The sequence below is a fragment of the Eufriesea mexicana genome, unplaced genomic scaffold (genome assembly GCF_001483705.2).
Source record: "Eufriesea mexicana isolate 0111107269 unplaced genomic scaffold, ASM148370v2 scaffold3442, whole genome shotgun sequence".
Lineage (NCBI taxonomy): Eukaryota > Metazoa > Arthropoda > Insecta > Hymenoptera > Apidae > Eufriesea > Eufriesea mexicana.
In genome coordinates, this window is record NW_016911456.1 from 299,548 (window position 1) to 322,863 (window position 23,316).

At 32.6% G+C, this 23,316-nt stretch overlaps 2 protein-coding genes across 4 annotated transcripts in view; both read left to right on the forward strand.

Annotated features, from left to right (window-relative positions):
* The window catches only part of LOC108550918 (tubulin polyglutamylase TTLL4), a 275,795-nt gene that overhangs the window by 245,939 nt on the left and 6,540 nt on the right, over positions 1-23,316 (forward strand). The gene's annotated exons all lie outside the window — the stretch shown is intronic.
* Positions 4,416-5,330, forward strand: LOC108550919 (enhancer of split mbeta protein). Its single transcript, XM_017904840.1, has one exon. It carries the CDS (start codon positions 4,692-4,694, stop codon positions 5,328-5,330), a length of 639 nt encoding a protein of 212 aa, XP_017760329.1. The 5' UTR covers positions 4,416-4,691.

Here is a 23,316-nt window from a genome sequence, read left to right on the forward strand (position 1 = left end):
GTTGGGAATTAAGGAAATTTGTATTTTTTGGTATTTCATTTTTAGCCTTTTTAGAAGATTGCTGAATTATTTCCTGTCGTGTTTTAGAATTAAATAGTGATTCCCTCTTTCCTTTAACTTGAAACGAGAATTTTTTGGAAGAGGTTGGGAATTAAAGAAAATTTGTATTTTTTGGTATTTCATTTTTAGCCTTTTTAGAAGATTGCTGAATGATTTCCTGTCGTGTTTTAGAATTAAATAGTAATTCTCTCTTTTCTTTAACTTGAAACGAGAATTTTTTGGAAGAGGTTGGGAATTAAGGAAATTTGTAGTTTTTGGTGTTTCATTTTCAGTCTTTTTAGAAGATTGCTGAATTATTTTCTGTTGTGTATTAAAATTAAATAGTGATTCCCCCTTTTCTTTATGTCGAGACAAGAATTTTTTTGGAAGAGGTTGGGAATTAAAGGAAATTTTTATTTTTATCCATTTTAGAAGATTGCCGAATTATTTCTTGCTATGTATTACAATTAAATAGTAATTCCCTCTTTTCTTTATCTTGAAACGAGAATTTTTTGGAAAAAATAGGAAACTAAAGGAAATTTTTATTTTTTGCTCCTTCATTTTTATCCATTATGAAAGATTGTCAAATTATTTCTTGTTGTGGTGCTGAACATTTATTTGTTCAATTGAGTCACGAAATTATTATTACTATATATACTATATCTACTATATATAATACCTAATGTATTTTAAAATTTTATTTTTTTTAATGTGACAATATCCTTCATATTATAGTATTATAATATATATTATTTATCCTTTATATTATAATATATATAAATATATAATAATTTTATTATACGTTTATTATTTGTCTATACAGTATATATAATTTTATAACTTCTGAAAAAGAAGAAAACTGTTTTATACAAAAGTTTCGTGGTTTGGAAAGACACATTACATAGTGTATATATTGTATCATTCTTTTTATAGGTATAATCTATAGGAAATTGGACATTTATAACATCTTTGAATTCGCATCTTCATATTATGTGAAGTGCATTATTTTAATTATGAATTTAAATAAAATATGAATTTGGATAAACACGATATATATAAAATAACTATATATTTTCGAAGTATTTTACATACTAGATTTTTAATCAGTTTCTCTTTTTTAATTAAAAAATTGGAATTTATATTGTAATATTCAGATTTTGTGCTGAGTATTTATTCCAATGTAAACGACGTGTAATAAATCAGAGGAATTGAATTTTCTGAGAACAATTATACGATAAATCGTATAACGAAAATTAAATTATTTCCCTTTCGGTTGATCTTAACTTATTAAACATAATATGTTATAATAAAAATTAAAATATGCTATTCGAGTACCGGTATTAAAATTTAAAACATAAAGGAGATATTACATCCATTAATATTCACGTATTGGCACCTGACGATTGTTTGGTTAAAGAAGAGTAAAAATTCAAAAATTATCTGTTATATATATCCAATAATATTTTCTTGATCAGAAAATAAGAAATTGTAGAATAATTAACACGTACAATTATTTAATTACAATACCTCGCACACTCTCACGTTATCCCAAATTTGTCATATTAATTAATATCGATCTCCAAAAATTGTATTAAACGGTGACTGATAAGAAGATTGCTGAATTATTTCCTGTCGTGTTTTAGAATTAAATAGTGATTCCCTCTTTCCTTTAACTTGAAACGAGAATTTTTTGGAAGAGGTTGGGAATTAAAGAAAATTTGTATTTTTTGGTATTTCATTTTTAGCCTTTTTAGAAGATTGCTGAATGATTTCCTGTCGTGTTTTAGAATTAAATAGTAATTCTCTCTTTTCTTTAACTTGAAACGAGAATTTTTTGGAAGAGGTTGGGAATTAAGGAAATTTGTAGTTTTTGGTGTTTCATTTTCAGTCTTTTTAGAAGATTGCTGAATTATTTTCTGTTGTGTATTAAAATTAAATAGTGATTCCCCCTTTTCTTTATGTCGAGACAAGAATTTTTTTGGAAGAGGTTGGGAATTAAAGGAAATTTTTATTTTTATCCATTTTAGAAGATTGCCGAATTATTTCTTGCTATGTATTACAATTAAATAGTAATTCCCTCTTTTCTTTATCTTGAAACGAGAATTTTTTGGAAAAAATAGGAAACTAAAGGAAATTTTTATTTTTTGCTCCTTCATTTTTATCCATTTTAGAAGATTGCCGAATTATTTCTTTTTGTGCATTAGAATTAAATAGTAATTCCCCCTTTTCTTTATCTCGAGACGAGAATTTTTTGGAAAAAATAGGAAACTAAAGGAAATTTTTATTTTTTGCTCCTTCATTTTTATCCATTTTAGAAGATTGCCGAATTATTTCTTTTTGTGCATTAGAATTAAATAGTAATTCCCCCTTTTCTTTATCTCGAGACGAGAATTTTTTGGAAAAAATAGGAAACTAAAGGAAATTTTTATTTTTTGCTCCTTCATTTTTATCCATTTTAGAAGATTGCCGAATTATTTCTTTTTGTGCATTAGAATTAAATAGTAATTCCCCCTTTTCTTTATCTCGAGACGAGAATTTTTTGGAAAAAATAGGAAACTAAAGGAAATTTTTATTTTTTGCTCCAGCAGCAACTAAGAAATCCTATAATAATTAACACGTACAATCATTTAATTACGATACATTATTCGAAATTTGACATATTAATTAATATCGATCTCCAAAAATTTTATTAAATCTTGACTGATTTCTAATTTTGTCTTTTGAATACTTTGGCTACAGAAGATTAGGAATTCGAAGATTCTCTGCTATAAATCTGATGATATTTTCTGGAACATCAACTAAGAAATCCTATAATAATTAACACGTACAATTATTTAATTACGATACCTCGCCTACTCTCACGTTATTCTAAATTTCATATATTAATTAATATCGACCATCAAAAATTTTATTAAACAGTGACTGATGTCTAATTCTGTTCTTTGAGTACTTTGGCTACAGAAGATTAAAAATTCGAAGATTCTCTGCTATAAATCTGACGATATTTTCTTGAACACCAAATAAGAACTCCTATAATAATTAACACGTAGAATCATTTAATTCCGATACATCGCAATACTGAGGTATCATCATCAAGGAGCTACTAATTTTAAAAACGAGCATTTCACATTGCCAAAGCCTATCATCTTACCCATTCAAGCTACAAGACAGAAACTCAAAACTCGCTCACCGTCACATCTTCAATCTGACACATTAAATGTATCTCCAAAATTTTCCCAAATCTCGAGTGTAAAGGGTTTTAAGAGCCTTACGCAACATCACGGAACAGAATTCGCCCCGTACGCGAAGAAGCTCTGCAATCATTTCACCTTACTCGGCTTATTTGCATACTCAAAATCCACGAGCAAATGTATGACTTTCAAGTCGGCCGGGACGCAATTGCCGGACGTCATTCAAAATAAATCCCCGAACGTGATCAAAACGAAACTGCCGATCGGGAGAAGCGTTCTCGCCTCTTCCGGCAGAGCTGCGCAGCGACCCCTGGAAGCCCGGTGCAAAAGAGCATCCGCGAGCAGAGCGGCGCGGCGCGCGCGATAGAATCGCCAACGATATCGTTCTCGGCGGCGACGAGCAGCGGAGGCTCGAACAAAAGCGACGAACAAGAGAAGCGGCGGGAGAAACAAGACGAGGACGACGAAGACGAAGAAGAAGAAGAAGCAGTAGCGGAAGAGAGGAGCGAGCGAGAGCGTCTAAGAGAGCGCGAGGATCGGAGCGGATCGCGCGCGCGGGTCGTCCTCGTGCTGGTCGCGCGTCATGGCGTGTGCTCGCCGCTTCTTTTTTCCCCTGCACCGCCTCCCCTCCGGCCCCTCGCGACGCCTGGGTCAGGGGCCATAGGGGTAGCAGGGGTAAGAGTAGTAGGAGAGAAGCAGAAGCAACGACAGAGAGCGGCAGCACACACCGAGAGATGCCCATTCTCCCGCTCGCGAAGCCGAGTGCGTGCAGGTGTGCACGAAAAGGTCCTCTCCCGCGCGCTCTGGCACCACGAAGGGGCCCCCCTGCGCCACTCGAGCGAGCACACACGTACACGCGCGCACACACGGTCGCGAGACGCGTGTGGAGGGAACCTGTGCCGGGCCCAACAGGCCCTCGATCTGTGGGAACTGTTCGGCCCGCGAGCTTCCCACGATACGCTCCGGCTGCTGGCTGGCTGGCTGTGCACGGGCTGCAGGGTTCACTCGTGCGTCTCCCCCTTTCCGTGCCCCTGGCCCCGCGGCCGACACCCTACCCCCGTGAAGGGACTTCGCCGCTGCACGGAAGGGGCAGCGTGTTGGGACAGTGTGGTGGGGATGGATCCGTGGACGGTATATGTAGGCGGTCGGTCCCCACCAGTGATTCAGAACCGTCGTGAACACGGTAGCGTGCCGCAGTCTCGGATCCCGAGGACGCACACACACACACACACACGCAGAGACACACATTCACACGAGTCGATACTGTCTTTCCTCAGCGCAGACATCCCGCGCGTTAACGAGTCGCTCTTGCCGTTCTCTCTCTCTCTGTCAACCGACTGTCAATCCGTCGGAACATCACACATCGGGTTCTCGATCCGTTTTCTCGAACCACGGGCCTGTTTTGTGACAAGTGGCAAGTGAGCAGAGGATATCCAGCTTAAGCTCCGTTTCGTTCCAACCATGGCACCGCACACCAGCTACACGCCTGTCGCCAGTATGGAGTACGAGGAGCCAGTGTCGAGGACGTACCAATATAGAAAGGTGATGAAGCCTATGCTGGAGAGGAAGAGGCGAGCCAGGATCAATCGTTGCCTGGACGAGCTGAAGGATCTGATGGTGACGGCTCTGCAGGCCGAGGGAGAGAACGTGGCCAAGTTGGAGAAGGCTGATATCTTGGAGCTCACCGTTCGTCACTTACACACCCTCAGAGCTGCCAGGAGGCTAACTCTCACGCCTGAGAACAGCTATGCCGACAGATTCAGGGAAGGATTCACTCAGTGCGCGCAGGAGGTGTCTTCGTTCCTGTCCACCCCTGTCGCAGCCGCTGTCCATCCCGCTGCTGGTGCTCAGTTGATGAGACACCTGGGTGGCTGCCTTCGGAGACTAGAGGGTCCAGCTTCGAGCACCATCTCTGGCACCAATACTGCCACCACGACGGTCACTACTGTCGGCAAAACGACACCAGCTGTCAGTCCAGTTGCGAACGTGATGATCAACGTACCCCAGAACGTCTACACGCCACCGCAGAGCCCTGTCAGCGTGGCTAGCTCCTCCGGCGAGTCCACTGAGTCCTCTAACGCTGTTTGGAGACCGTGGTGATGGAGAGGCTGGGTTTGGACGATTCTGGAGGAATTTCGGCTACGTTTCACACCGTTCCTTCCTCGGTGATCACGCTGTCAATGACGGAGCACAGGGACGGAGACAGCGAATGGGAGGGAAAACGACGAATCATTGTCTTCCATATGTTGAAAAATTCGCCGAGCCTCGTGACCCGTCGAGCTCCTCGGTTAGAGTAATCTGTTAGGATGATAGACTTCGTTCTTAAATGTAATTAATCTGTACCGTTCGGCACCGTTCTTGGAAAAGAAACTGTCTTATCTGTAATTTTCTTCCCTCATCTCACTGTATGTAAATAGGTGACGAAGCTTTAAGTGACACGTCTGTGATAGGGTTCGATTTTTGTACCTGAGATAAGCTATATTCACGTAAATTAGAAGGATTATTATTATTATAGATTTTAACTTGTTATGTTTAAGAGGCATTTCTCTACTTTTTTTTCTTTTCTTTTTTTTTATATTATATATATAGATATAACGACACATACACGGTGTTTTTGTTGAAACCGACCGCACCTCGTGCAGAACTCAATAAACGCATTGTTTTAACAGTAATCGTTGGGTTATAGTTCAATGGCTCTTTTGTTAACCTTGGCCCCCTATGTTCATCCTTGCTCCTTTCATTGTCACTTGGTAATAGTAGTATTCAGTAATAGTATCCAGCGTGTGGTAAATTGATATTTCTCGATGGAGTTATGTTAATTGGACTCTATTTGAGGAAGGAAAAGATTGTAGGATTCTGAGATTCTGAGTCATCGACTAACTGATGATGACAATGACACGTTTAATCAGTTCGTTCGCATGGTTTCGTGCTGGATGCTTTTACGATTATTATGCATCTCGAATAGTTCGTGGTTCGAGAGGTACGTGAAAAATCATTCGTATTCCGAAATAGAAATTGTATTTGTGTATTGACATTGAAATTGACTATTTTAGAATACGAAAATAGCTTGTATTTTAAAGTAGAAATTGTATTTGCTTATTTCAAGCTGTCAGTATCTTGGTTGGATATTGGAAATGAAGATATTTATTGAAGTTTAGGAGATTTTTTAAAATTTGTAATTAAAATCATTGGAGGATCGAAAGAAATAATATTCAGCTGTGTTAAATTTAACAAATTTCTGTTTTTTGAGGTATAGTCTTTAATACTTGGATTACGAACCTGAAATGAATAGAAAAATATTTAAGTAGGTATCTTAGTATATCTATTTTAAGAGAAATGATTAATTTTGTAAAAATTAGTTGCTTGTTTAAAATACCTAATTGCAAAATTATTTTAAGCAAGTTATTTTCACTTGTTCGATAATCCTAGTATTAATTTAATAATTTATAAAATAGTCATTACAGCGTTATTAACTCTAACTGTAATAAAATTCATTTCAACAAAGTAACCGTTAAATTAAAAATTTTTCAAAATTTTGTACACCACCCAATACCTATCTATTATAATACTTCATATATCCCTGTTACGTTTAATTAATAAAAATTTTAAGAATGCTAAAATATTTTGGAGCAGTTCCATTTCTCCAATAATTGCAAAAATAAAATATTTGAAATAAGTAATTTTTTAATAATCCTAGAATTCAATTTTTTGATATTTCTATGGTCAATTTCAAATTTTCCAATACACTGATTGCTATATCTCACTGTATCACTAAAATTCGTAAAAAAGTTTTGGAATTACTGAATATCTCATATTATAGTATTCTTTACCTGCTTTCTCCGTTAAATTTCGCAAAATTACAAAAATAAAATAATAATCCTAGAACCCAATTTTTTGACATTTCTATAATCAATTCTAAATTTCCCAATACATTCATTGCTATATCTCCATGTATTAATAAAATTGTTAAAAAATTTTAGAAATCACTCGATATCTTGTACCACAATATTCGTTAACTCCTTCCTCCATCAAGTTTCATGAAATTACAAAAATAAAATAAAAAACAAATAATCTTTTAATAATCCTGGTACCCAATTTTTTGACATTTCTATAGCCAATTCCAAACTTTCCAATACAGTTATCGCTATATCTCACTGTATCGCTAAAATTGTTAGCAAATTTTAGAAATCATTTAATATCTCATACTATAATATTCTTTACCTCTTTCCTCCGTTAAATTTCGCGAAATTACAACAATAAAATATTAAAAATAAATAATCTTTTAATAATCCTAGAATCCAATTTTTTGACACTTCTATAGTCACTTCCAAACTTTTCAATATACTGATTAAAATTGCTAAAAAGTTTCAGTAGTCACTCAATATCTCATATTATAGTATTCTATATCTGCTGTCTCCATTAAATTTCACGAAATTACAAAAATAAAATATTAAAAATAAATAATCTTTTAACACTCCTAGAATCCAATTTTTTGACATTTCTATTGTCAATTCCAAACTTTCTAATACATTGTTAGCTCACTGTATCATTAAAATTCCTAAAAAGTTTCAGAAGTCATTCAATATCTCATATTATAGTATTCTATATCTCCTGTCTCCGTTAAATTTCACGAAATTACAAAAATAAAATATTAAAAATAAATAATTTTCCAATAATCCTAGAATTCAATGTTTTTGACATTTCTATAGTCAGTTCCAAACTTTGCAATACACTGATCGACTAAAAATCGTAAAAAGGTTTTATAAATCACCCAATATTTCGTAGCATAGTGTTCGTCACCTCCTTTCTCTGTTAAATTTCACGATCTACGCAGCAATTAGAATGTTCGGATCGAAAATAGTAGTTTGAAAGGATATTCACGGGGCCCGACGAAATTTAATGGAATAATTTATCACTCGAATCACACCGATTAATCGCTATAAATTTCGGCGAAAACCCTTTCGAAAGCCACGTTTTAATTTATAATCCCGAAGATGGAATACACGTACAAGGGTATCGCTGTCGGCCGCTGAAAAAGGATAATATTTTAACGAAAAAGGGAGCACGGGTATGGGGGATCAGGCAAAAATTAAGTCACTTCCATGGGAACACCTTCGACATAGTAAGATGGTGAACAGCACCTGTCACCATCGATCTCGATTCCAGCGACGAAAGCTACGTTCGATCGTGTACACATTACCACTCATAAGTGTTCGGTAATTTACCTGATTCGTGATAAGAGCATGGAAATATTGCCGAAGCGCGCGAATTAATAAGTTAATGAGTTCGAAGCAACGTGTATCACGATCTTATGGCATCGACAGCTCGTGAATTCTAATTATTTGTTAAAATATTCGGCCATTTCGTCAGTGATGCCATTGTTTCTAATAGAGCAGAGGCTAGGTGTCTTGATTAGAGGAGAGCCAGTCTAATGATTCAGTTTTTCGATTGATCATTTTTAAAAATTTTTTCAGTGAACAGACGCTATTTTTGTTAGTGGTGGATGAAATATTAGTTGAAATAATAATTTGGAATTTAATAACGATAATGTAAAATATAATTTATAATATAAATACAATATAAATATAACATATTACAATATAAATACAATATAATAATATATTGGATATCTTAATTAAGGGAGACCCAATCTGATGGCTCAGTTTTTCGATTGGTCATTTTTAAAAAAATTTTTATTGAACGGACACTATTTTGGTTAGTGGTGGGTGAAATATTAATTGAAATAATAATTTTTCATTTAATAACGATAATATAAAATATAAATATAATAGAAATATAATATATTATAATATAAATACAATATAAATATAATATAATAATATATTGGATATCTTAATTAAGGGAGACCCAATCTGATGGCTCAGTTTTTCCAGTGGTCATTTTTAAAAAAATTTTTATTGAACAGACACTATTTTGGTTAGTGGTGGGTGAAATATTAGTTGAAATAATAATTTTGAATTTAATAACGATAATGTAAAATATAATTTATAATATAAATATAATATATTGAAAATATATTGCTTTTTAATTTCTTCTTCAAAATTCCATTTTCAATGTTGGCGCCTTGGCTACGTGATCTCGTAATATTTCTTCCAATGTATTGTATTTAGGTATGATTAATTTTTTGATGTTTTAATTTCAATTGCTATCATTATAATTGCTATGATATTTTTAATATTACAATTTTAATTGTTATTATTATAAATGTTAGTGCTGGATGAAATATCAATATCAATAAGAACAGTTCTTTATTTAATTACTAAAAATGATCAAACACAAATATTAAGTATAAATCTAATTAATTTATCACAATCACATGTTCACACCTCTTTTCACTATTAAAACACAATTGCAACTGACCTATGCCAAATCACTCTCGTTTTTTCTCTTTCTTCTTTCATACATTACATTACATGCACAATTTACACAACACCTCAATAATTAATTGCATACTTATTTACCACAATAACCTGGATTCATTAGATATTGCCATCCTATATATACTTATTTAATATATATTTAAAAATCTATGTAACCATTACCACAATTTTTAATAAACAGACGATATGATGGTTTTTACATTTGGTACGACATTTGTTTAATTGTCTAATTAATTAATTAATATTGATTTTATTTGAAGATAAACTAGGTGCGTTGGTGAAACTATTATTTTTCTAGCACCTGTCATAATAGCCTGATTAAATAATATTGCAATTGAGGTAGGTTCATTGTAATTTTTTAACAAATTAAGTTACGAATTATGATGTATTGTACATTGCAGGTAACTAAATTTGAATATAATCACAGATTATATTCAATTAAAGAATTTAAAGTCGTATAATAAAAATTTAAAAATTATAGTAATTATAATAAAAATAATATATTCAGTTTTATTAGAAAATAACTAATATCATGTTTTTATTTTATCTACAGTTTTCGATGCTTTTACCTGTAAATGAAGTTACGTTAGTCTTTTTGATAACTTATGAAACTTTAAATTGTTATTTTGTTATTTGTGTTTAAATGTAGCTAGTTTATATATTTTATAATTCGTGCTTGATTTGTTGAAAAATTATGGTTGTTCTACCCCAACCATGGGGATGATTGAACAGCTGTTAGAAAAATTAATATATTTTTCCTCGTATTTTAAATACAATTTTAATCATATCATACCTAATTATACTTATCATCAAATATACGTCTTATCAGATGTAATAATTAATATAATGAAACTTTGTTTACAAAATTTATTAAAAATCGACGACTGACCATTGTATAGAATAATTTCGATTTACATGAAAACTGACCCATTGTATAAAATAATTTCAATTTATTACCTACTCCAGTTTGCAAAAATAAAAATAAAATTTATAAATTGACAAATATTTTTTCTTTTTCTTTTTTAACAGAATTGAACTTTTACTGTAAAAGTGTGTTATAAAAATTATTATTCCTTATATCTCAGGATTAAAAAATCCCCAGAATGCAAAAATTCTAAGACAGTCTTTCTCATTTTTTAAATTATTCGATTTCCTCTGATTCTATTTTAATAATCTTTCGCTGAGACACAATATCCTTTTCTTAAATTATATGGATCATTTAAAACGAATTTAGATAGAATCTCTTATATCGAACACGGTGTGAAGAAAAATATTTAAATCAACCGCCTTTTATGTCGAAGAAAGTTCTTATAAATTACCCTTATTACTGTCATTTTAAATCTTAGATCTTTATCTTCCAACAACCCATATTTTCTGCATCCAAAGAACAATTATTTCAATATTATTATTATTACAATTATCATAATATCGTCTTTATCAATAATTTTCACAATGTGCAACTGCAATGTACAACAAAATGGCTGTGTATTGGCACACCCTGTGATCTTCACCGATCCTTCGGAGTAATGCAATATATGTAAATTTTACTTACGTATTCATATAAGGAGCCTTAATGTCTTCTTTAATGATATAGAAGAAAATTAGCCGCAATTTCAATTTTTTTTCTGCAAATTTGACTTCCTCGTATGAAAAATGGCCGTGACAGAATGTTAGCAGGTGCAAACAATGAAAGCAAATGAAGGAGACATTATTATTCGAAAATAATAAGATCTTTTACATATTTCCTTGTGTCGAATTATAATTTAGACCTAAAAATTGCCTATTATGTTAGGTTTAATAGGTAAATAAATTAAAGGTAAATAAATCAAAGGTAAATAAATACAAAGTGATAATTCAAAATAATTCTTTTAGAACAAAATTATATGGTTTCGAGAAGAATATTTAGTAGCATAATTGGTTTTATGTTATGATAATTCAAAATAATTCTTTTAGAACAAAATTATATGGTTTCAAAGGAAGATTTAATAGCATAATTGGTTTTATGTTGTTTTGATTTTTAATCGAAATATGAGTTAGGTTTAGGGTAGGTTTGACATCACGTCACCACTAGTGATGCAAAGTAAATTTTATGTATAATAAGTATATACGTTACTACTATTAGTAATTGAAAATAAATATTATATTGTCTAAGTATTTTTCTCAATTTCCATAAAGCACTAAATTTCACATAAAAATGTACTGTAACAAGCAGAGTCTAAAATAAATAATGCAATCAATAAGTTATTCTGCATTAATAAGGAGATTATTATAATCATGAAAGAGCAGCCGATTATATTAATGAAAAATTTTATCCAAAATACTTTTTCTTATGCTAAATATTTGATGAGTATGAGGAAAGTGAGTGTATTTATATTTAATAACATTTTAAAAATATGATAATCTTACTAGTAAAATCAGTAAAATATATTTGGGAAATTATAGATTGTGAGAAAATGTGTCAATAGGTTTCAAAATAGTAGGTATTTATAGATCCTGCATTCTTCTTCATATTTATATAATATATCTAATAAATATTTATATCAAAAAATATTTAAAAAATGAGGAAATTACCACGAAAAATAAAAGAAAATAATAGAAATTAAGTTATCATTTTTCCAACTAAATGCAAATTTAATTTTTACAAAATAGAATTTTGAAAGTAGTCAAAAACAAAAATGTTGCTCACATTCAGTGCACAGGAAATAAAATAAAATAGGTCCATTTGCAATAATTCATATTCCCATCCCCCATCCTTTGCCACCCTAAAAATATATATCTTTTAAATCAACCCTACCCAAAGAATTAAAAAGTCGAAAATGACGAGAAAAAATAAAAGAAAACGAAACTAAATGAACAATTCTATAAATTTTTTGAAGCAATTCTAGCTTCTTCAACTAAATGCAAATTTAATCTCTAATAAAGGATTTTAAAAAATTTTGGCAATAGTCAGAAATAAAAATATCACTCACATTCAGGGCACGGGGAACATAAAATAGGTCCATTTGCAATAATTCATATTCCCACCCCCACCCTTTGCCACCCTAAAAATATATCGCTTTTAAATCAACCCTACCCAAAGAATTAAAATCGGAAATAACCATTTAAATCCCTTCCCTTGTCAGATTCACAGATCTACCATTGTTCATCCCCAACTCAGCCTAGTGGTCTATAACCACTTTAGCCTAACTCCCCTCTAAGAAACTTGAAAAGAACCTCCCTCAACGTCCCCACAAAACCACACCATGGTTAAAACCACACTTTCGACATCGACACTGGAACCAGTCGAAATGCCACAGGAATAACGAAATGGTCCAAGATCCCTTTATCCGTAATTAAAATTGCATCCTGTCAATGGCGGCCAAATATGCAAAGGCGGTCGCGGAACACGCGATGCGTATCACGGACTATCTCTCTTAGTCGTGTTCTTGTATGTCAAATGGGTGCATGTTAAATCAATTGCCATGATTATTAACGCGAGAAAAAAGTCGCGATTCCCGTGATAACCTAATTTCGAGGCATCATTGATTCGCTACTTTCACGCGACCCATCGCGCCATCTCCCGGGCGTTTTGCAACAAACTGTACAGGGTGTCCTGTAACTCGCGACCAAGGACCTCGACGATCCTTTAATCGTGAAACGGATCCTGATGACGACAAATAAATTTTCAATGGCGTGGAGACGTGGGGACAGGAGGCTTATTCGATAATAAAATAGAACGTACTTCTGTTGCTTACTAATTTATCATGGTCATGATGAAGGTAGTGATAGGGATGATGACAGTGATGATGAAGCTGATGGACCTTTGGTTGCACTCAAAATGTAACTTTCCTCTGATATATAACTCTGTTAACCTTTATATATATGATTATTATAAGATGATTATTATAAGAGTTATCGTATCTTATATACTCTTATATATATATATATATATATGTATATATATACTCATATCTTGTATGCTCTTATATATATATATACTTACATCTTATATATAATATGAATATTCAAAGTCGATATTCTTGATAACGAAGCTTCAAATGAACAAATTTTATTGTATATTTTTTATTCAGTTTTTTAATATAGAATCACTACATGCATATTTGTACCACGAGTTACATGACACCCTGTATATGTACTTATATTTTACATACTCGTATACATCTATATATTGTTTGCTATATAATACATTATATTGTACACTACATTATGTATTATATAATATATTGTATTGTATACTATATAATATACTGCATGCTGTTATATATATACTTATATCTTATATACAATATGAATATTGAAAGTCGATAATCTCGATAACGAAGTTCAAAATGAAAAAATTTGATTCTGTATTTTTATTCAGTTTTTTAATATAGAATCACTACCTGTCCACTTGTACCACCAGGTACATGGCACCCTGTAAATATACTTACATCTTATAGACGCTTGTATACTCTGATATGTGTGCCTATAATTATGAAAGTGGTCTAAGTCATTAACTTAAGAGGAACGATTTTATTATTTATTTCTTGTTGCATTCATTTACATTACGATAAAATATATTTATTTTCCACAAAACAGTGAAGAATAGAATCGTTAGATCGAGTTTGTAGCTTTATCGCAATTAATTTTATAATTTATGACGTATCTAAAGACCGTAGCTTTTAATATTTCAGACGCAAATATGAGCGACTTAGACCACTTTCATAATCACAGGCACACGCGTATGTATATACAGGGTGTGCCAAAAACATGTATACACACATTGCGTGATTATAAAAACAGTATATATTAATTAAACGTCTTTGCACTTCTACTATGTTTTCACACTTATGCTAGCACTTTAAAATATTTTTTAAAGTCTAGTCTGAAATCAGCCATTATTTTAAATGAAATGTTGTACCTAGAAAAGAAAAAATAAATTAGAAGGAATAAGGTATCAAATTGTGTATACATTCTTTTGGGACACCCTGTATATACTTTTATATTATATATAAATTACATTGCATACAAATTACAAAATTATATTGTATATAAATTATTTTATATACATACTTATATAACAGCTCTTGCAACCTCGCATATTTCAGACAGTGTTGCCAAAATAAATCTACAAACTGATCGATACCTAACCTAACAATCTTTCATCTTTCCATGCAACATTAATATCGTTGTTAATGACACGCTCAATGAAAACAACCTCACGCAGAAGACACCTCGTGCTTTCGATCACTGGGGTTACAAATCGTCGTTAACTGGCTCCTGCTGATCCCTCCCGAGAGATTATACGCGTGAGGTTAATACCGAACCTTCGTCGCGTTATTAATGACGGCCATTTCGGCCATTTCGGCCATTTTCGTCGCTCCGTTCGCGATGAATTTTGTCAAATTACACCGCGCTGGGAGGTTTCGCAATACTCTTCGCAGATCGTGTGATCGGTATACTGGGTTTCTTCGGTGACAAATTATTCCGAGTATATTACCTTTCTTTATTCTCTTTATTTTTCTTTCTTCTTTTTCTTGTTGGTTTGGAGAATTGGATTGAATTTGTTACGTACGAGACGGTTAAGTGTGTGGTGATGTGTTTTACGGTTGGAAACCCGAGAGTTTCTTCGAGGTGATATATCTGGTGTTTAAATTGATTAAATTGTAGGACTCGTTGCGTTCAGCTTTATGTGCAAAGGAATTTTTCGCTTTCGCTTTCGCTTCGCTTCTTGCGAGTGTATTTTACATTTCTTTCGTTTTTTCAAATTATTCGAAGATTTTTATTTTCTTTTTAGTTTACTCTGGATATTATTTTTTGATTTTAAGCTAGAACCAGAAAATCTAATTTTATTTGTTTGCATGGCATTTGCACGTAATTGAATGTGCGATTTAAATACCATTTATTCAGAATTTTGGAAACAAAATGTAAAATAAATGGAAGGAAGCTGTGCGAAGGGACAAATTCTCGGTTTTAAAAATAATAAGGCATAAAATCAAATATGGCTTTCTGCCATAATGTCGTGGATATTTTCAAAACGGTAAATAAGAAGTGCAAATTAATTGTAAGATGTAGAATTATTTTACCTCGATATTCCAGGCGTCGTTGGGCAATTTTAAATTCGAGATATTAAAACGATCTTTAGAATCTGGTTAAATGGCGACTCAGAGTCGTTTCTCGAGTGCAAAGGGTTAAATGGATCCTTAACCCCTTGACTACGGCAGATTTTATCATACCATACGTATCATACGATAGGAATTGAGATACGATGTGCGCCATTTTTGTGAAAACAAGCGCCCTCCGTGTCAGAAAGCCAAACTACGCTGACGGTCTATAGACGCCCTTCGTGTCACAAACGCAAAATTTCAAAGCGCCTATGGGCACCCAACGTGTCACAAACGTAAAATTTCTAAACGCCTATAGACGCTTTCCATGTCACAAACGCAAAATTTCCAAACGTCTATGGGCGCCCTCCACGTCACAAACGCAAAATTTTCAAACGCCTATAGACGCCCTTCGTGTCAAAAACGTAAAATTTCTAAGCTCCTATAGGCGCTTTCCATGTCACAAACGTAAAATTTCCTAGCGTCTAAAGACGTCCATCATGTCACAAACGCAAAATTTCCAAGCGCTTAAAGACGTCCTTCGTGTCACAAACGTAAAATTTCTAAGCGCCGATGGGCGCCCTTCGTGTCACAAACGTAAAATTTCCAAGCGCCTATAGACGCCCTTTGTGTCACAAACGTAAAATTTCTAAGCGCTTATAGACGCCCTTCGTGTCACAAACGTAAAATTTCTTAGCTCCTATAGGCGCTTTCCATGTCACAAACGCAAAATTTCCAAGTGCCTATAGACACCCTTCGTGTCACAAACGTAAAATTTCCAAGCGCCTATAGACGCCCTTCGTGTCACAAACGTAAAATTTCCAAGCGCCTATAAACGCCCTTCGTGTCACAAACGCAAAATTTCCAAGCGCCTATAGACGCCCATCGTGTGACAAACGAAAAATTTCTAAGCTCCTATAGACGCTTTCCATGTCACAAACGCAAAATTTCCAAGCGCCTATAGACGCCCTTCGTGTCACAAACGTAAAATTTCCAAGCGCCTATAGACGCCCTTCGTGGCACAAACGTAAAATTTTTAAGCGCCTATAGGCGCCCATAGTAGCCAAGGGGCTAATGAAAACAGCGATAAAAAGGATAATGCAGAGTCTTTTGCCTGTCCATTCGCAAGCATTCAAAAGCGTTTATGGTATCGGAGATAGTACCGCGAGTGCAAGGCATAAAACGGGAGGCAGTGGTGCGAAATCAGTAAATTTAAAGGAAATATGTAATTTGGCGGCACGGATAGATTAAGAAATTACGCTAGGGGACGAGAAAATGCTATGGGGATGTGTGAGAAAAAAGAAGGAAAATGTTTGGTAACGTGCAATAAATTACATACCTCTTCCCAGCGAGACGTTTCGACCAAATTTAATTATAACGCGATTCGAAAAATTTGATTATACGGCTATATCGAACCTATATTAATTCGCATAATCGAGGACTCACTCGCGTCTGACAAGATCGATTATGAGATCTTCATTACGGTGGCTGCAGAAGCTGTTAAAATTATTCGGATTTATTATTTCTCTTGAAATCTCTCCCTATTTTGGTATTTCGATTATTGTTGTAAAATGATTTTTGAGCAATATTTACAATTTTTAATTAAAAAATATTCTACCAAAATTACTTTTTGCATGAATTTTCGGACACCCAATATTTACAATAAAAATTGGAAGATGAAAGAAAATTGCAACTATGTATAATAGATTTTATTTATGCTCAGAAAAACATTCTGAGAGTTATGTAGTATTATATAGATTCTTACACAAAATTGAAAATAATTGAAGAAAGATATATAAATATATATGCTCAAATTTATTAAGGAAATTATTCTAGCTTTCAAGTTTCTTGTTTCAAATTAAACTAAACAATTATAATCAATTATAATTTCTCTTTTTCTTTTTTCAAATCAAATAGAAAATAAGATATATTCCTGATTTTAAAAAAATTATAGCTACATATAGCAAATTTTATTCCAGTCCAGGAAAACACTTTGGATGTTATATAGTATTATATAGATTCTTACACAAAATTGGAAATAATTGAAAAAAGATATATAAATATATAATGTGCTCAAATTTATTAAGGAAATTATTCTAACTTTCAATTTTCTTGTTTCAAATTAAACTAAACAGTCATAAACAATTATAATTTCTTTTTTTCTTTTTTCAAACCAAATAAAAAATAAGATATATTCTTGATTTTAAAAAAGTTATAGCTACATATAGTAAATTTTATTCTAGCACAAAAAACACTAAGAGTTATATAGTATTATATAAATCCTTACACAAAATTGGAAATAATTGAAAAAATACATACATATATAATATGCTCAAATTTACTAAAGAAATCTTTCTAGCTCCCAAATTTCTTTTTTAAAATTAAACAAAACAGTTGTAATTAATTATAATTTCTTTCTTCCATTGTTTCCTATTAAATAAAAAGTATTAAAATAAAATCAAGTAAAAAATAAAATATATTCTTGATTTTAAAGAAATTATAGCTACATATCTTAGGTTTTATTCTAGCCCAGAAAACACTTTGAGAGTTATTATAATATTACGTGAATTCTTACACAAAATTGGAAATAACTGAAAAAAAATACATACATATATAATACGCTCAAATTTATTAAGGAAATCTTTCTAGTTTCCAACTTTCTTACTTGAAATTAAATAAAACAGTTGTAATTAATTATAATTTTTCCCTCCTTTTTTCCTATTAAATAAAAAAAATTTCTTATTACAGAAGATCAATACCTCATTCGACCGAGATCAAATACAATTATACCTCTAAAATCTTTCGTTTTCAACCAGCACACTAATCTATAATACATCCTCTCACACAGAGTAACCTTTAGCTTCCATCACCGAAACTCGTTGGCAATCCAATCCAGATCAAATTTCCCGCCAAATTCGAACCCCGCCGAGTAATTAACCAGCGAAGAAATTAGCCGCGTTTCTCTCGATTTTACATCTCGTCCATCGCTGCCATAAATTACGGATCACCCGGTGCATCGGAATCGATCGTTCGACGATTAAAAACCGTAAGTAATACGCGCAGATGCTTTTTCCCCCGCAGGGTAAAAGGGATCGTGGTCGCATAATCGCGGTCATCGCTGAATTTGCAAGCGATCGTCGAAAGATTCGTCGGTTAACGACGACCGAGCTCCCTCGCAGGTTACCGATTCGCTTTCGCGCTTCCCCGGCTTTCCCGCGTCGCCATTTGAATTTCCCGCCATTCCGCCATTGGCTGTGAAGACATGGCGCGCGGCTGTATACTCCGTGGAGCGTAGTCGTACGAATGTCTCGGTTCCTGCTACATCGGTTTCCGATGTTTTCGAGAAATAACGTGCTCGAGTGTCGATCAGTGCCGTATCGTGTCGATCTCGAATGGGTTTCTTCGTTGATGAGCATTCCCGATAGCCTAATTCTCTCTGGCTGTAATGATTTTCGTATCACGATAAGCAGCAGAAGTTGTACTGTATTTACATGTAATTTGAGTTGATGAATAATCTTGAGTGAGATGAAGAAAAAAATGTGTTTCGCGTGTACCCTCACGAGCAGGAAGATAACCTTTTTTACTCTTTATTCCTGCGGTTTTATTTGCATGCATTTAAAAGGATCGTGAAAGTAAGAGAAAATTACGAAACAGTGTTGCTTGTACTGATTTTTAGGGAATATTTTGATCGTCGTGTGAGATAAGTAACGATGAATTTCGTCCATTACACGAGTTTTATGCACGACTATTTTTTTATTTTATTGCATCGTCGACGTAATGACTCGGATGGTATCGATGATTTTGCACAAATTTCTGAGTTATTCGAATCGTATTATTTGACTGATTTTCATTGGTATTTAGTATTTTGATGAATTTCGCATTTGTTGCTCGTGCTTTTTCAGAAAAATAAGTAAAACTGTGCATTATGATATGAGTATTCTTGTATTTAGTTTTTATTAATAATATTAATATTATTCTTGTAAATTATTGCTGTTAATATTAATATTATTACTGTACAATGTTTATTTCGGTAAATAAATTAATATTTGCAAATTAAATTCAATTTTTGAAGCATTGATTCATCTTTTATTTGTGTGCCAGCCATAAGGCGATTTTCCATAGAACACACTAGCGCCACCGTGGCTCTTACTTACTATCTGTACTATAGATATCGTATGTATCGTTGATTTGTTTTTCAGTTCTACTGATGCTGTTATTGTTCATGGTATAAAATATATAAATGAGACCTAAATACTTTTGAATTATTAATTGTTTAATTGTTATAGAGCATGCTGTAAAATAGCAATCTTGCCAGCTGATAATTAATTATTAAAATTTTACGATGTGTCAAAAAATATATCACACATTTTGTTCATATAGTATTAGAGGTAGAGAGACATAAAGAAGAAAACATAATTTCGACATAGTTTCCTAAATTAGGTTAAATAATTAACAGCAAACTTCATGTGCTCCTAAGTACAACTTACCTTCGATTATGACAATTTAATTTCAGTATATCACATAATAGACGCCTGGCTTTTTTTAAAATGTAAAAATTATTTTATTATTAATAAATAGGTCTTGAAAATATTCAGTCAATAATATTCAAAAATCCCTTTGTTATTAAGTTTCAATAATATTGAAAAATATTCAACTAAAAATATTCAAAAATCCTTTTGTTATTAATCAGTAATATTGCAAAATAAAATATTAAAAAATTCATTTGTTATTAATCAATAATATTGAAAAATATTGAAAAATCTTTTTGCTATTAACCAATAATATTGGCAAATATTCAGCCAACAATATTCAAAAATCCTTTCATTATTAATCAATAATATTGGAAAATAAAAACTTTGAAAATACTTTCGTTATTAACCAATAATATTTCAAAATAGAATATTCCAAAATACATTTGTTATTAATCAATAATATTGAAAAATATTAATAAATCTGTTCGTTATTAACCAATAATATTAACAAATATTTAGCCAAAAATATTAAAAAATTCTTTTATTATTAACCACTAATATTGAAAAATATTCAGCTAAAAATATTCAAAAATCCTTTCGTTATTAACCAATAATATTGGAAAATAAAAACTTTGAAAATCCTTTCGTTATTGACCAATAATATTTCAAAAGAAAATATTCCAAAATCCATTTGTTATTAATCAATAATATTGAAAAATATTCAACCAAAAATATTAAAAAATCTGTTTATTATTAACCAATAATATTAGCAAATATTCAGCCAAAAATATTAAAAAATCCTTTTATTATTAACCACTAATATTGAAAAATATTCAGCTAAAAATATTTGAAAACCCTTCTGTTATTTACCAATAACATTGGAAAATAAAATATTCAAAAATCCATTTGTTATTAACCAATAATATTGGAAAATATTGAAAAATCTTTTTGCTATTAACCAATAATATTGGCAAATATTCAGCCAACAATATTCAAAAATCCTTTCATTATTAATCAATAATATTGGAAAATAAAATATTCAAAAATCCATTTGTTATTAATCAATAATATTGGAAAATAAAATATTCCAAAATCCATTTGTTGCCAAGCAATAATATTAAAAAATATTCAGCTAAAAATATTTAAAAACCCTTTTGTTATTAACCAATAATATTGGAAAGCATTCCATCATTACCCAATAATTATTACCCAATAATACTTCAAAATATTCAACAAAAAATAACAGAACCCACGCAATAAACAATTTCCATAACATCTCGTTAATAATTGGGCCTTCGACAAACGGAACTTTAATTTCGCCACTTTCAGCCTTTCTTATTTCTACTCCTCAATTTATGGCCGCCATATATCATACCTTCGCAACCCGGAAACTCATTCATGCCTCATTTTCGCCCTCTTCTCTCGTTTTCCTGCCCCCCTCCTCGGCCTCTTTTTTTTACCCCCGTGTACAAGATCCGTTGTCGATCGATCGATAACGATGATCGAACCCGAGGCAACGGGTAGCCGTGTCCCTGATCGTATCGACGATGCATTAAGCCGCCAGAGTTATTTTAATTGATCGGTTCGCGCGTCGTTCGTCTTCATTCCGCAGCCAACATGGCGGCCGGGGGACGCCATGTTCGATTTCACCGATTTCGCGCGGATAATTCGATTACGAACCGATCGTCATTGCCGATTCTGCAAAAATCACCGAGTCATTTTACCGGCCACACCCTGTCCAGGAGAAAACGCTTTAATTGATTGAGTTGTTGGGATTTTTCTCATTTTTTCACGGGTTCCTTATCGATCCCGGGATCATGGGGGTACCTGTACAGGAGATACAGTCCTCTCAATGGATAGGTTATCCATTGGTAGATGACGTCTCGTGGAACGAAGAGTTCGCCCAGGTTTTTACTCGCGGATCGAGAGAAATTTGTCGATGATGATGATGGTCATTCGTAATGCTTTAGCTCGTCGTGTTTTTACTCTTGGACGAGTAAAAGTCAGCTTTTTCTCGGAGGTAGACAGTTGGTTTTAAGGTTAGGTTTAGGAGGAAATTGCGAGGCTCGTTTTCGATCGTGATCATTTGGGTTAGGTGTTAGAAGGACGGTTATTAGTATAGTGCAATTCGCGTTGCATTGAGTTCTTGCGAGTTTTTGTTTATGTCACGTAGGTTAGGTGCACTCCGGGTTGTTAGAAGTAACAGGTTTGCTTGGTACGTTTGAGTATAGTCTGTCTTGGGATGTTTGTAAGACTGGAATAAATATTGTTGCTAAGATAAAATGAATAAAATGTGCTTGGGAAACAAAGGGGGAATTTTTGTTTTAGCAAATTATTAAGTTTAAATTAAATTAGGGAGAAGTTAGGTTGATTAATAAATAATATCGGATTTTGTGAAATATAAGAGTATTAAAAATGTTGAATATGAATAATGAAATTGAACTAAAAGAGAAATTAGATTGATTAATAAATAATATCGGATTTTGTGAAATATGAGGGTATTAAATGTTGAATATGAATAATTAAATTACATTGAAAGGGAAATTAGATTGATTAATAAATAATCTCGGATTTGGTGAAATATAAGAGTATTAAAAGTGTTGGAGATGAATAATTAAAGTAAATTGAAAGAGAAATTAGATTGAGTAATAAGTAATATCGAATTTTGTGAAATATGAGAATATTAAAAGTGTTGAACACGAATAATTAAATGTAGAAAATTGGTGTATTGAAAATTTGTATCTAATAGTTTAAGAAAAGGAACTAGTCTGTACCCCGATACCTTCATTATCAGTTGCCACGTGCAGTAAAACACCACAATACCACCCAATTTTATTCTACTGTTTCTTATAATATCTCAAAAATAATAAAAAAAATAACTGAACACTAAATTGACAAATAATTATTTATTTCCATCTAGTAATTAAAGGAAAAGAACTATTTTCAACGAAGATACCTTGATTATCAGTAAAACACAATGGCACCAAATCTCACTATACTGTCTCCAAAAATATCTCAAAAATAATAAAAACCTTAACTGAACACTAAAAAGTGACGAAGACTGAACATTGACGAAAAATTGAATAATTGAAAAGTGACGAATAATTATTTAATTATAATAATTAATTAA